Here is a 12,820-nt window from a genome sequence, read left to right as displayed (position 1 = left end):
GCCAAAAGGCCAGAGGCGCCTGGGGTGAGACCCGACCCACTGTCGGCACTGTTGGCAAAGGCCGTTGCTGCGGGCTTTCCGCGGGCCGCGACCTCGGGATCTTGGGATGCAACAAAACATGTCTGAGCTGAGCTGAGTTCACCAGCCAAGTCAGTTGAGAAGTGTCCTTCTCTACACAGCGGGTGCCTGGTGACCTGGGTCCCAAGTTCTGTTGGGCTCTGTTGCCAGGGAAGTGAGGTCACTTCCTGGGGTCCCCTTCCCCAAGCTTCCTCCTTACACAAAGCTCCCCAAGGGCCTTTTTGGGCTGTTGATGGCTCACTTCCCACCCCATGCCATGTCCACCCAGTGACACCAACTCGGCCCCTCCTATAGCCCTGGGGAGGCCTGGATGCAGCCAGGGTCACAGCTCTGATGACACAGCTGGCTTCAGACCCGGCTCCCCCGCCAGCAGTGCTGTCACCCTGGACAAGCCACCTGTTTCTCAGGGTCTCCCCAATCCCCCATCGGCGCAGTGGGGATCATCTGGACCCGGCTTCCTAGGAGAGCCATCATGTCTCTAGAACCACAAACACCTACTGCACCTGTCACCTCTGTGGGCTGGCATCACAGGGAGCTCATGCACAGACTCAGCAAAGGAAGGGCCCCACAGAGGGCTGGTGTGCAGGCCCAGGTGTGTGCAGGCACACGTAGGAGCAGGCCCAGTAGTGTGCAGGCCCAAGAGTGTGCAGGGGTAGGAGTGTGCAGACAGAGGAGTGCGCAGGACAAGGAGGGTGCAGGCCCAGGAGTGTGCAGGCCCTGGAGAGGACAATCCCTGGAACGTGCAGGCCCAGGACTGTGCAGACCAAGCAGTGTGCACCCCCAGGAGTGTGCAGGGCCAGGAGTGTGCAGGCACATGTGGGAGCAGCCCCAGTAGTGTGCAGACCCAGGAGTGTGCAGGCCGTGGAGTGTGCAGGCAAAGGAGGGTGCAGGCCCAGTCCAGGGCAGGTCCAGGAGTGTTCAGGCCCAGGAGTGTGCAGACGCCGGAGTGTGCAGAGACAGGAGTGTGCAGGCCCAGGGCTGTGCAGACCCAGCAGTGTGCAGGCCCAGGAGTGTGCAGTCCCTGTACTGTGCAGAACCAGGGGACGTCAGGCCCCAGAGTGTGCAGGCCCAAGAAAGGGCAGGTCCAAGGGTGTTCAGGCGCAGGAATGGGGAGTCCCAGGACCGTGCCCACCAAGCAGAGGGCAGGCCCAGGCGTGTGCATGCCCAGGAGTGTGCAGGCACAGGAGGCAGCAGACCGAGGAGTGTGCAGACCCAGGTGTGTGCAGGCACAAGTGGGAGCAGTCCCAGTAGTGTGCAGGCCCAGAGTGTGCAGGTGCAGGATAGGGCCGGCCGAATTGGGGGCAGGCCCAGGAATTGGAAGGCGCAGGAGTGTGCAGGGCCAGAAGTGTGCTGTCCCAAGAGTGTGCAGTGCCAATAGTGTTCAGGCCCAGGACTGTTCAGGACCAGGAGTTTGTAGGCCGAGGAGTATGTAGTCACAGGAGGGAGCAGGTACAGGAGTGTGGAAGCCCAGGAGTGTACAGGCCAATGTTCGTGCAGGCCCAGGTGTGCACAGGTCCAGGAGAGTGCATGCCCTGGTGTGTGCAGTCCCAGGAGTCTGCAGGCCCTGGGTTGTGCAGGCCCAGGAGTGTGTAGGTACAGGAGGGAGGAGGCCCAGGAGTTTGCAGGCAAGGAGTGTGTAAGGATAGATGCGTACAGGCCCTGGAGTGTGCAGGCCCTTGAGTGTGCACACGAGGGATTGTGCGAGCCCAGGAGAGGGCAGGCCCAGCAGTGTGCAGGCCCAGGAGTGTGCAGACACAGGAGGGATCAGTCACAGGAGTGTGCAGGTCCAGGAGTGTACAGGCCCAGGTGTGTTTAGGCCCAACATTGTGCAGGTCCAGGAGTGTGCAGGCCCAGGAGTGTGCAGACAGAGGAGTGTGCAGGCCAAGGAGGGTGCAGGCCCAGGCCAGGGAAGGCCCAGGAGTGTGCAGGAGCAGGAGTGTGCAGACACTGGAGTGTGCAGAGACAGGAGTGTGCAGGCCCAGGAGTGTGCCGGCACAGGTGGGAACAGGGCTAGGAGTGTGCAGGCATAGATGGGAGCAGGCCCAGGAGTGTACAAGCCCAGGTTTATGCAGGTCCAAGTGTGCGCAGGTCCAGGAGTGTGAAGGCCCAGGTGTCTGCTGTCCCAGGAGTGTGCAGGTCCTGAAGTTTGCAGGCCCAGGAGTGTACAAGCCCAGGTTCATGCAGGCCCGAGTGTTCGCAGGTCCAGGAGTATGAAGGCCCAGGTGTCTGCTGTCCCAGGAGTGTGCAGGTCCTGAAGATTGCAGGCCCAGGAGTGTGCAGACAAAGGTGTGTGCAGGCCAAGGAGGGTGTAGGTCCTGGAGTGTACAGGCCCAGGAGTGTGCAGGCCAAGGCGTGTGCAGACTCCGCAGTGTGCAGAGACAGGATTGTGCAGGCCCAAGATTGTACAGGCCTTGGGCTGTGCAGCCCAGCAGTGTTCAGGCCCAGGAGTGTGCAAAATCAGGATTATACAGGCCCAGGTGTGTTCAGGCTAAACATTGTGCATGTCTTGGAGTGTGCAGGCCTATGAGTGTGCAATCCAGGTGTGTGCGGGCCCAACAGTGTGCAAGCCTAGGCCAGAGAAGGCCCATGCAGGGAAGGCCCAGGAGTGTACAGATCCAGGAGTGTGCAGGCCCAGGAGTGTGCATGCCCAGGAGTGTGCAGGCACAGGAGGGAGCAGGCCGAGGAGTGTGCAGTGCCAGGTGTGTGCAGGCACAAGTGGGAGCAGGCCCAGTAGTGTGAAGGCCCAAGAATGTGCAGGTCCTGGAGAGGGCCGGCCGAATAGGGGGCAGGCCCAGGAGAGGGAAGGCCCAGGAGTTTGCAGGCTCTGGAATGTGCACACGAGGATTTGTGCGGACCCAGGAGAGGGCAGGCCCAGGAGTGAGCAGACAGAGGAGTGTACAGGCCCAGGAGTGTGCAGGACCAGGAGTGTGCAGACACTGGAGTGTGCAGAGACAGGAGTGTGCAGTCCTAGGATTGTGACGGCACAGGAGGGACAGGCGAAGAAGTGTGTCGGCATAGGTGGGAGCAGGCCCAGTAGTGTGCAGGCACAGGTGGTAGTAGGCTAATGAGTGTGAAAGCCAAGGAGTGTGCAGACACCGGAGTGTGCAGAGACAGGGGAGTTCATATCCTGGAGTCTACAGGCCGAGGAGTGTGCAGGCCCAGGTGTGTGCAGGCACAAGTGGGAGCAGGCCCAGTAGTGTGAAGGCCCAAGGATGTACAGGTCCAGAAGAGGGCCGGCCGAATTTGGGGCAGGCCCAGGAGAGGGAAGTCCCAGGAGTGTGCAGGACCTGGAGTGTGCAGACACAGGAGGGATCAGTCACAGGTGTGTGCAGGTCCAGGGGTATACAGGCCCAGGTGTGTGCAGGCCCAACATTTTGTAGGTCCAGGAGAGGGCAGGCCCAGGAGTGTGCAGACAGTGGAGTGTGCAGGAAAAGGAATACGCAGGCCCAGGCCAGGGCAGGCCCAGGAGTGTACAGGCCCATGTGTGTGCAGGCCCTGGAGTTTGCAGGCCAAGGAGTGTGCAGGCCCAGGAGTGTGCAGACAGAGGAGTGCACAGGACAAGGAAGGTGCAGGCCAAGGAATGTGCAGACCCTGGAGAGGACAATCCCTGGAATGTGCAGGCCCAGGAGTGTGCAGACCAAGCAGTGTGCACCCCCAGGAGTGTGCAGGGCAAGGAGTGTGCAGGCCCAGGAGTGTGCAGGCACAAGTGGGAGCAGCCCCAGTAGTGTGCAGACCCAGGAGTGTGCAGGCCTTGGAGTGTGCAGGCCCAGGAGGGTGCAAGCCCAGTCCAGGGCAGGTCCAGGAGTGTACAGGCCCAGGAGTGTGCAGACACCGGAGTGTGCAGCCCCAGTAGTGTGCATACCCAGCAGTGTGCAGGCCCAGGAGTGTTCAGTCCCTGTAGTGTCTGGAACCAGGGGACGTCAGGCCCCAGAGTGTGCAGGCCCAAGAAAGGGCAGGCCCAAGGGTGTTCAGGCGCAGGAATGGGGAGTCCCATGACCATACCCACCAAGCAGAGGGCAGGCCCAGGCGTGTACATGCCTAGGAGTGTGCCGGCACAGGAGGGAGTACGCTCAGGAGTGTGCAGGCCAAGGAGTGTGCAGACCGGAGTGTGCAGAGACAGGAGAGTGCAGGCCCAGTATTGTACAGGCCTAGGGCTGTGTATTTCAATCCGTGTGTAGCCCCAGGAGTGTGCCGGCACAGATGGGAACAAGCCTAGCTGTGCACAGGCATAAGTGGTAACAGGCCCAGGAGTGTACAAGCCCAGGTTCATGCAGGCCGAGGTGTGCGCAGGTCCAGGAGTGTGTAGGCCCAGGTGTGTGCTGTCCCAGGAGTGTGCGGGCCTAGGAGAACACAGGCTCTGGAGTGTGCAGGCCCAGGAGTGTGGAGGTCCATGAGAGGGCCGGGCGAATTGGAGGCAGGCCCAGGAGAGGGAAGGCCCATGAGTGTGCAGGCCCTGAGTGTGCACTCGAGGGATTGTGCGGGCCCAGGAGAGGGCAGGCCCTGGGTGGTGCAGGCCCAGGAGTGTGTAGGTACAGGAGGGAGGAGGCCCAGGAGTTTGCAGGCAAGGAGTGTGTAAGGATAGATGCGTACAGGCCCTGGAGTGTGCAGGTAAACTAGACATGGCTGATACATGGACAGTGAGTGCAAAGTTAGAAAGCCTCTGGGTTTTCCCTCTTTAGGGAGGGAGAGGGAGGCTCAGCATAGGTCCTTGAGCTTCCGCGAGAAAAGTGGCTCTCAGTCCAGGTCGGCTGCGGGCGCCTCTGGGGTTGTCACACCTGAGGGGCCCTCTGTGGACGGGTCCTGTGTTCTTGGCACTGACGTGGATTTTCCTCCTCCTCTTCCCCAAGGGGCGGTAGAGGCTCGGGGGGCAGCTTCCAGCCGATCACGGCCATCCTGCTGCCCTCATGCACGCTGGCCCTGCACGCCCGGCAGCTGGACGTCAGGCTGCAGCTGGACTACGTCTCCGCCTCGCAGGTAAGAGGAGCCCCGCTGCTTCCCTGGGGGCCGGCAAGGGGGTCCCTCGGGAGGGGTTTCGGTTGGGGGCTCCTGGCTAGACGCCGCAGCCGTGTGAGTGGCACCATTGGGGTGAAGGAGGCTGGTGTCAGGGACAGGGCAGGCCCAGGAGTGTGCAGGCCCAGGAGTGTGCATGCCCAGGAGTGTGCAGGCATAGGAGGGAGCAGGCCCAGTAGTGTGCAGGCCAAGTAGAGTGCAGGCCCTGAAGTTTGCAGGCCCAGCTGTGTGCAGACAGAGGAGTGTGCAGGCCAAGGAGGGTGCAGGCCCAGGGGTGTACAGGCCCAGGAGTGTGCAGGCCCAGGCGTGTGCAGACTCCGGAGTGTGCAGAGACAGGAGTGTTCAGGCCCAGAATTGTACAGGCCTAGGGCTGTGCAGGCCCAGCAGTGTTCAGGCCCAGGAGTGTGCAAAATCAGGAGTACACAGGCCCAGGTGTGTTCAGGCTCAAGATTGTGCATGTCCTGGAGTGTGCAGGCCCATGAGTGTGCAGTCCAGGAGTGTGCAGGCCCAGTAGTGTGCAAGCCAGGGCCAGAGAAGGCCCATGCCAGGGAAGGCCCAGGAGTGTACAGATCCAGGATTGTGTAGGCCCAGGAGTGTGCATGCCCATGAGTGCCCAGATGAGGGGTTTGAGGCCGTGGTGGGATGTACTTCACGGGCATAAATAGCGTAAAGAGCATAAAACTACATGGTAGTGATGGTCGGACAGCATGGGAATGCACTTAATGTTCCTGAAATGCACAATTTAAAAGGGAAAAAAATCTGTATTTTATTAAAGGAAGTGGAAAATGGAAAAATACAGGATGCCATAAATGATGTAAAACAAATAAACTAAACTAAAGAAAAACAAAACAAAAGCAAATTCAGGGGTAGGGAAGTCAACTTCGGGTAGGGGAGGGGATTTATGGTGGGATTTTGGAGAAGGTGTAGGAGGGTGCAGAGGGGGCAGAGCCCTAGGGGGTGATGATGCCTGAAATGGTTCTCCACTGCCCAGCGGCCCAGGTGCAGGTGCAGGAACTGCAGGCTTCTCAGGAGCAGCAAGATCAGCAGGAGCGGCAGGCTCTTCAGGAGTGGCAAGATCAGCAGGAGCGGCAGGCTCTTCAGGAGCGGCGGGCTCTTCAGGAATGGCAGGCTCTTCAGGAGCTGCAGGCTCTTCAGGAGCGGCTAGATGAGCAGGAATGGCAGGCTCTTCAGGAGCTGCAGGCTCTTCAGGAATGGCAGGCTCTTCAGGAGCTGCAGGCTCCTCAGGAGCGGCTAGATCAGCAGGAATGGCGGGCTCTTCAGGAGCGGCTAGATCAGCAGGAATGGCGGGCTCTTCAGGAGCAGCTAGATCAGCAGGAATGGCGGGCTCTTCAGGAGCAGCTAGATCAGCAGGAGCGTCAGGCTCTTCAGGATCGGTGGGCTCTTCAGGAGCGGCAGGCTCTTCAGGAGTGGCAAGATCAGCAGGAGCGGCAGGCTCTTCAGGAGCTGCAGGCTCTTCAGGAGCGGCTAGATCAGCAGGAACAGCAGGTTCTTCAGGAGTGGCTAGATCAGCAGGAATGGCGGGCTCTTCAGGAGCGGCTAGATCAGCAGGAACGGCAGGCGCTTCAGGAGCGGCGGGCTCTTCAGGAGCGGCGGGCTCTTCAGGAATGGCAGGCTCTTCAGGAGCTGCAGGCTCCTCAGGAGCGGCTAGATCAGCAGGAATGGCGGGCTCTTCAGGAGCAGCTAGATCAGCAGGAGCGTCAGGCTCTTCAGGATCGGTGGGCTCTTCAGGAGCGGCAGGCTCTTCAGGAGCCGTGGGCTCTTCAGGAGCGGCGGGCTCTTCAGGAGCGGCTAGATCAGGAGGAGAGGCAGGCTCTTCAGGAGCTGCAGGTTGTTCAAGAGCGGCAAGATCAGCAGGAGCGGCAGGCTCTTCAGGAGCGGCTAGATGAGCAGGAGCAGCAGGCTCTTCAGGAGCTGCAGGCAAGATCCTGGGGAGAGACCTGGGCGATGTCTGGGCAGGAGGCTGTGGTGGTGGGGAGCCCTTCATACCCAGACTCTTCCGGAGCCTGTGCTGGCCTTCCACAGTGTGGCACACCAGCCCCTCACTTGGGGAGCTGGCATGAGTGTCCTGGTTCCCCGGATCCTGCGGTGTCTGGCTCTGCAATGACAGTGACCGGCAGCCGGCCCGGCCCGCAGGTCTCAGAGCCCTGCCTGGCCAGGACCACTCCTGCTTCTGCCCCACTCGACCGTCTGCTGCCTGATCAGACTGGGACCTTGGTCATCTCAGTCACCCGGGAGGCAAGAGACACACCCTAGGGCATGGGCGCCACCTCGGGCAGCAGGGCCCTGCCCCGGTTCTCCACATCCCAGCCAGCCCGCTTGGACCCAGGTTGGTGACGTGATCGGCCCCCCAGGCCTCTGACCCTTCCTCAGCCTGCTCTTGCTTGAGGCAGGACCCCCCCAACATGACTGCCCCACCGCCACCAGTCAGGAAGGGGCTGTGGGGCCACCCGGGTGGGGTCTGAGTGGTGGCCCGGCCTGGGCGGGCCTTCCCTGGGCCTCCCTGTGTTACCTTTCGGTCCCTCTGGCCAAAAGGCCAGAGGCGCCTGGGGTGAGACCCGACCCACTGTCGGCACTGTTGGCAAAGGCCGTTGCTGCGGGCTTTCCGCGGGCCGCGACCTCGGGATCTTGGGATGCAACAAAACATGTCTGAGCTGAGCTGAGTTCACCAGCCAAGTCAGTTGAGAAGTGTCCTTCTCTACACAGCGGGTGCCTGATGACCTGGGTCCCAAGTTCTGTTGGGCTCTGTTGCCAGGGAAGTGAGGTCACTTCCTGGGGTCCCCTTCCCCAAGCTTCCTCCTTACACAAAGCTCCCCAAGGGCCTTTTTGGGCTGTTGATGGCTCACTTCCCACCCCATGCCATGTTCACCCAGTGACACCAACTCGGCCCCTCCTATAGCCCTGGGGAGGCCTGGATGCAGCCAGGGTCACAGCTCTGATGACACAGCTGGCTTCAGACCCGGCTCCCCCGCCAGCAGTGCTGTCACCCTGGACAAGCCACCTGCTTCTCAGGGTCTCCCCAATCCCCCATCGGCGCAGTGGGGATCATCTGGACCCGGCTTCCTAGGAGAGCCATCATGTCTCTAGAACCACAAACACCTACTGCACCTGTCACCTCTGTGGGCTGGCATCACAGGGAGCTCATGCACAGACTCAGCAAAGGAAGGGCCCCACAGAGGGCTGGTGTGCAGGCCCAGGTGTGTGCAGGCACACGTAGGAGCAGGCCCAGTAGTGTGCAGGCCCAAGAGTGTGCAGGGGTAGGAGTGTGCAGACAGAGGAGTGCGCAGGACAAGGAGGGTGCAGGCCCAGGAGTGTGCAGGCCCTGGAGAGGACAATCCCTGGAACGTGCAGGCCCAGGACTGTGCAGACCAAGCAGTGTGCACCCCCAGGAGTGTGCAGGGCCAGGAGTGTGCAGGCACATGTGGGAGCAGCCCCAGTAGTGTGCAGACCCAGGAGTGTGCAGGCCGTGGAGTGTGCAGGCAAAGGAGGGTGCAGGCCCAGTCCAGGGCAGGTCCAGGAGTGTTCAGGCCCAGGAGTGTGCAGACACCGGAGTGTGCAGAGACAGGAGTGTGCAGGCCCAGGGCTGTGCAGACCCAGCAGTGTGCAGGCCCAGGAGTGTGCAGTCCCTGTACTGTGCAGAACCAGGGGACGTCAGGCCCCAGAGTGTGCAGGCCCAAGAAAGGGCAGGTCCAAGGGTGTTCAGGCGCAGGAATGGGGAGTCCCAGGACCGTGCCCACCAAGCAGAGGGCAGGCCCAGGCGTGTGCATGCCCAGGAGTGTGCAGGCACAGGAGGCAGCAGACCGAGGAGTGTGCAGACCCAGGTGTGTGCAGGCACAAGTGGGAGCAGTCCCAGTAGTGTGCAGGCCCAGAGTGTGCAGGTGCAGGATAGGGCCGGCCGAATTGGGGGCAGGCCCAGGAATTGGAAGGCGCAGGAGTGTGCAGGGCCAGAAGTGTGCTGTCCCAAGAGTGTGCAGTGCCAATAGTGTTCAGGCCCAGGAGTGTTCAGGACCAGGAGTTTGTAGGCCGAGGAGTATGTAGTCACAGGAGGGAGCAGGTACAGGAGTGTGGAAGCCCAGGAGTGTACAGGCCAATCTTCGTGCAGGCCCAGGTGTGCACAGGTCCAGGAGAGTGCATGCCCTGGTGTGTGCAGTCCCAGGAGTCTGCAGGCCCTGGGTTGTGCAGGCCCAGGAGTGTGTAGGTACAGGAGGGAGGAGGCCCAGGAGTTTGCAGGCAAGGAGTGTGTAAGGATAGATGTGTACAGGCCCTGGAGTGTGCAGGCCCTTGAGTGTGCACACGAGGGATTGTGCGAGCCCAGGAGAGGGCAGGCCCAGCAGTGTGCAGGCCCAGGAGTGTGCAGACACAGGAGGGATCAGTCACAGGAGTGTGCAGGTCCAGGAGTGTACAGGCCCAGGTGTGTTTAGGCCCAACATTGTGCAGGTCCAGGAGTGTGCAGGCCCAGGAGTGTGCAGACAGAGGAGTGTGCAGGCCAAGGAGGGTGCAGGCCCAGGCCAGGGAAGGCCCAGGAGTGTACAGGTCCAGGAGTGTGCAGGAGCAGGAGTGTGCAGACACTGGAGTGTGCAGAGACAGGAGTGTGCAGGCCCAGGAGTGTGCCGGCACAGGTGGGAACAGGGCTAGGAGTGTGCAGGCATAGATGGGAGCAGGCCCAGGAGTGTACAAGCCCAGGTTTATGCAGGTCCAAGTGTGCGCAGGTCCAGGAGTGTGAAGGCCCAGGTGTCTGCTGTCCCAGGAGTGTGCAGGTCCTGAAGTTTGCAGGCCCAGGAGTGTACAAGCCCAGGTTCATGCAGGCCCGAGTGTTCGCAGGTCCAGGAGTATGAAGGCCCAGGTGTCTGCTGTCCCAGGAGTGTGCAGGTCCTGAAGATTGCAGGCCCAGGAGTGTGCAGACAAAGGTGTGTGCAGGCCAAGGAGGGTGTAGGTCCTGGAGTGTACAGGCCCAGGAGTGTGCAGGCCAAGGCGTGTGCAGACTCCGCAGTGTGCAGAGACAGGATTGTGCAGGCCCAAGATTGTACAGGCCTTGGGCTGTGCAGCCCAGCAGTGTTCAGGCCCAGGAGTGTGCAAAATCAGGATTATACAGGCCCAGGTGTGTTCAGGCTAAACATTGTGCATGTCTTGGAGTGTGCAGGCCTATGAGTGTGCAATCCAGGTGTGTGCGGGCCCAACAGTGTGCAAGCCTAGGCCAGAGAAGGCCCATGCAGGGAAGGCCCAGGAGTGTACAGATCCAGGAGTGTGCAGGCCCAGGAGTGTGCATGCCCAGGAGTGTGCAGGCACAGGAGGGAGCAGGCCGAGGAGTGTGCAGTGCCAGGTGTGTGCAGGCACAAGTGGGAGCAGGCCCAGTAGTGTGAAGGCCCAAGAATGTGCAGGTCCTGGAGAGGGCCGGCCGAATAGGGGGCAGGCCCAGGAGAGGGAAGGCCCAGGAGTTTGCAGGCTCTGGAATGTGCACACGAGGATTTGTGCGGACCCAGGAGAGGGCAGGCCCAGGAGTGAGCAGACAGAGGAGTGTACAGGCCCAGGAGTGTGCAGGACCAGGAGTGTGCAGACACTGGAGTGTGCAGAGACAGGAGTGTGCAGTCCTAGGATTGTGACGGCACAGGAGGGACAGGCGAAGAAGTGTGTCGGCATAGGTGGGAGCAGGCCCAGTAGTGTGCAGGCACAGGTGGTAGTAGGCTAATGAGTGTGAAAGCCAAGGAGTGTGCAGACACCGGAGTGTGCAGAGACAGGGGAGTTCATATCCTGGAGTCTACAGGCCGAGGAGTGTGCAGGCCCAGGTGTGTGCAGGCACAAGTGGGAGCAGGCCCAGTAGTGTGAAGGCCCAAGGATGTACAGGTCCAGAAGAGGGCCGGCCGAATTTGGGGCAGGCCCAGGAGAGGGAAGTCCCAGGAGTGTGCAGGACCTGGAGTGTGCAGACACAGGAGGGATCAGTCACAGGTGTGTGCAGGTCCAGGGGTATACAGGCCCAGGTGTGTGCAGGCCCAACATTTTGTAGGTCCAGGAGAGGGCAGGCCCAGGAGTGTGCAGACAGTGGAGTGTGCAGGAAAAGGAATACGCAGGCCCAGGCCAGGGCAGGCCCAGGAGTGTACAGGCCCATGTGTGTGCAGGCCCTGGAGTTTTCAGGCCAAGGAGTGTGCAGGCCCAGGAGTGTGCAGACAGAGGAGTGCACAGGACAAGGAAGGTGCAGGCCAAGGAATGTGCAGACCCTGGAGAGGACAATCCCTGGAATGTGCAGGCCCAGGAGTGTGCAGACCAAGCAGTGTGCACCCCCAGGAGTGTGCAGGGCAAGGAGTGTGCAGGCCCAGGAGTGTGCAGGCACAAGTGGGAGCAGCCCCAGTAGTGTGCAGACCCAGGAGTGTGCAGGCCTTGGAGTGTGCAGGCCCAGGAGGGTGCAAGCCCAGTCCAGGGCAGGTCCAGGAGTGTACAGGCCCAGGAGTGTGCAGACACCGGAGTGTGCAGAGACAGGAGTGTGCGGCCCACGGCTGTGCATACCCAGCAGTGTGCAGGCCCAGGAGTGTTCAGTCCCTGTAGTGTCTGGAACCAGGGGACGTCAGGCCCCAGAGTGTGCAGGCCCAAGAAAGGGCAGGCCCAAGGGTGTTCAGGCGCAGGAATGGGGAGTCCCATGACCATACCCACCAAGCAGAGGGCAGGCCCAGGCGTGTACATGCCTAGGAGTGTGCCGGCACAGGAGGGAGTACGCTCAGGAGTGTGCAGGCCAAGGAGTGTGCAGACCGGAGTGTGCAGAGACAGGAGAGTGCAGGCCCAGTATTGTACAGGCCTAGGGCTGTGTATTTCAATCCGTGTGTAGCCCCAGGAGTGTGCCGGCACAGATGGGAACAAGCCTAGCTGTGCACAGGCATAAGTGGTAACAGGCCCAGGAGTGTACAAGCCCAGGTTCATGCAGGCCGAGGTGTGCGCAGGTCCAGGAGTGTGTAGGCCCAGGTGTGTGCTGTCCCAGGAGTGTGCGGGCCTAGGAGAACACAGGCTCTGGAGTGTGCAGGCCCAGGAGTGTGGAGGTCCATGAGAGGGCCGGGCGAATTGGAGGCAGGCCCAGGAGAGGGAAGGCCCATGAGTGTGCAGGCCCTGAGTGTGCACTCGAGGGATTGTGCGGGCCCAGGAGAGGGCAGGCCCTGGGTGGTGCAGGCCCAGGAGTGTGTAGGTACAGGAGGGAGGAGGCCCAGGAGTTTGCAGGCAAGGAGTGTGTAAGGATAGATGCGTACAGGCCCTGGAGTGTGCAGGTAAACTAGACATGGCTGATACATGGACAGTGAGTGCAAAGTTAGAAAGCCTCTGGGTTTTCCCTCTTTAGGGAGGGAGAGGGAGGCTCAGCATAGGTCCTTGAGCTTCCGCGAGAAAAGTGGCTCTCAGTCCAGGTCGGCTGCGGGCGCCTCTGGGGTTGTCACACCTGAGGGGCCCTCTGTGGACGGGTCCTGTGTTCTTGGCACTGACGTGGATTTTCCTCCTCCTCTTCCCCAAGGGGCGGTAGAGGCTCGGGGGGCAGCTTCCAGCCGATCACGGCCATCCTGCTGCCCTCATGCACGCTGGCCCTGCACGCCCGGCAGCTGGACGTCAGGCTGCAGCTGGACTACGTCTCCGCCTCGCAGGTAAGAGGAGCCCCGCTGCTTCCCTGGGGGCCGGCAAGGGGGTCCCTCGGGAGGGGTTTCGGTTGGGGGCTCCTGGCTAGACGCCGCAGCCGTGTGAGTGGCAC

At 61.4% G+C, this 12,820-nt stretch overlaps 1 protein-coding gene across 1 annotated transcript in view; it reads left to right on the top strand.

Moving 5' to 3' along the window:
• The window catches only part of LOC140690623 (uncharacterized), a 66,321-nt gene that overhangs the window by 523 nt on the left and 52,978 nt on the right, over positions 1 to 12,820 (top strand). Inside the window, exons 2-4 of the mRNA XM_072952498.1 lie at positions 6,080 to 7,026; positions 7,243 to 7,435; positions 12,590 to 12,716. Coding sequence (XP_072808599.1) covers positions 6,080 to 7,026; positions 7,243 to 7,362 — 1,067 coding nt within the window. The 3' untranslated portion in view covers positions 7,363 to 7,435; positions 12,590 to 12,716. The remainder of the gene's footprint in view (positions 1 to 6,079; positions 7,027 to 7,242; positions 7,436 to 12,589; positions 12,717 to 12,820) is intronic.

This window comes from Vicugna pacos, chromosome 31, assembly GCF_048564905.1.
Source record: "Vicugna pacos chromosome 31, VicPac4, whole genome shotgun sequence".
In the NCBI taxonomy this organism is placed as follows: domain Eukaryota; kingdom Metazoa; phylum Chordata; class Mammalia; order Artiodactyla; family Camelidae; genus Vicugna; species Vicugna pacos.
The sequence above is the reverse complement of the archived record's forward strand: the minus strand, read 5'-3'. Positions and strand labels throughout refer to the sequence as shown.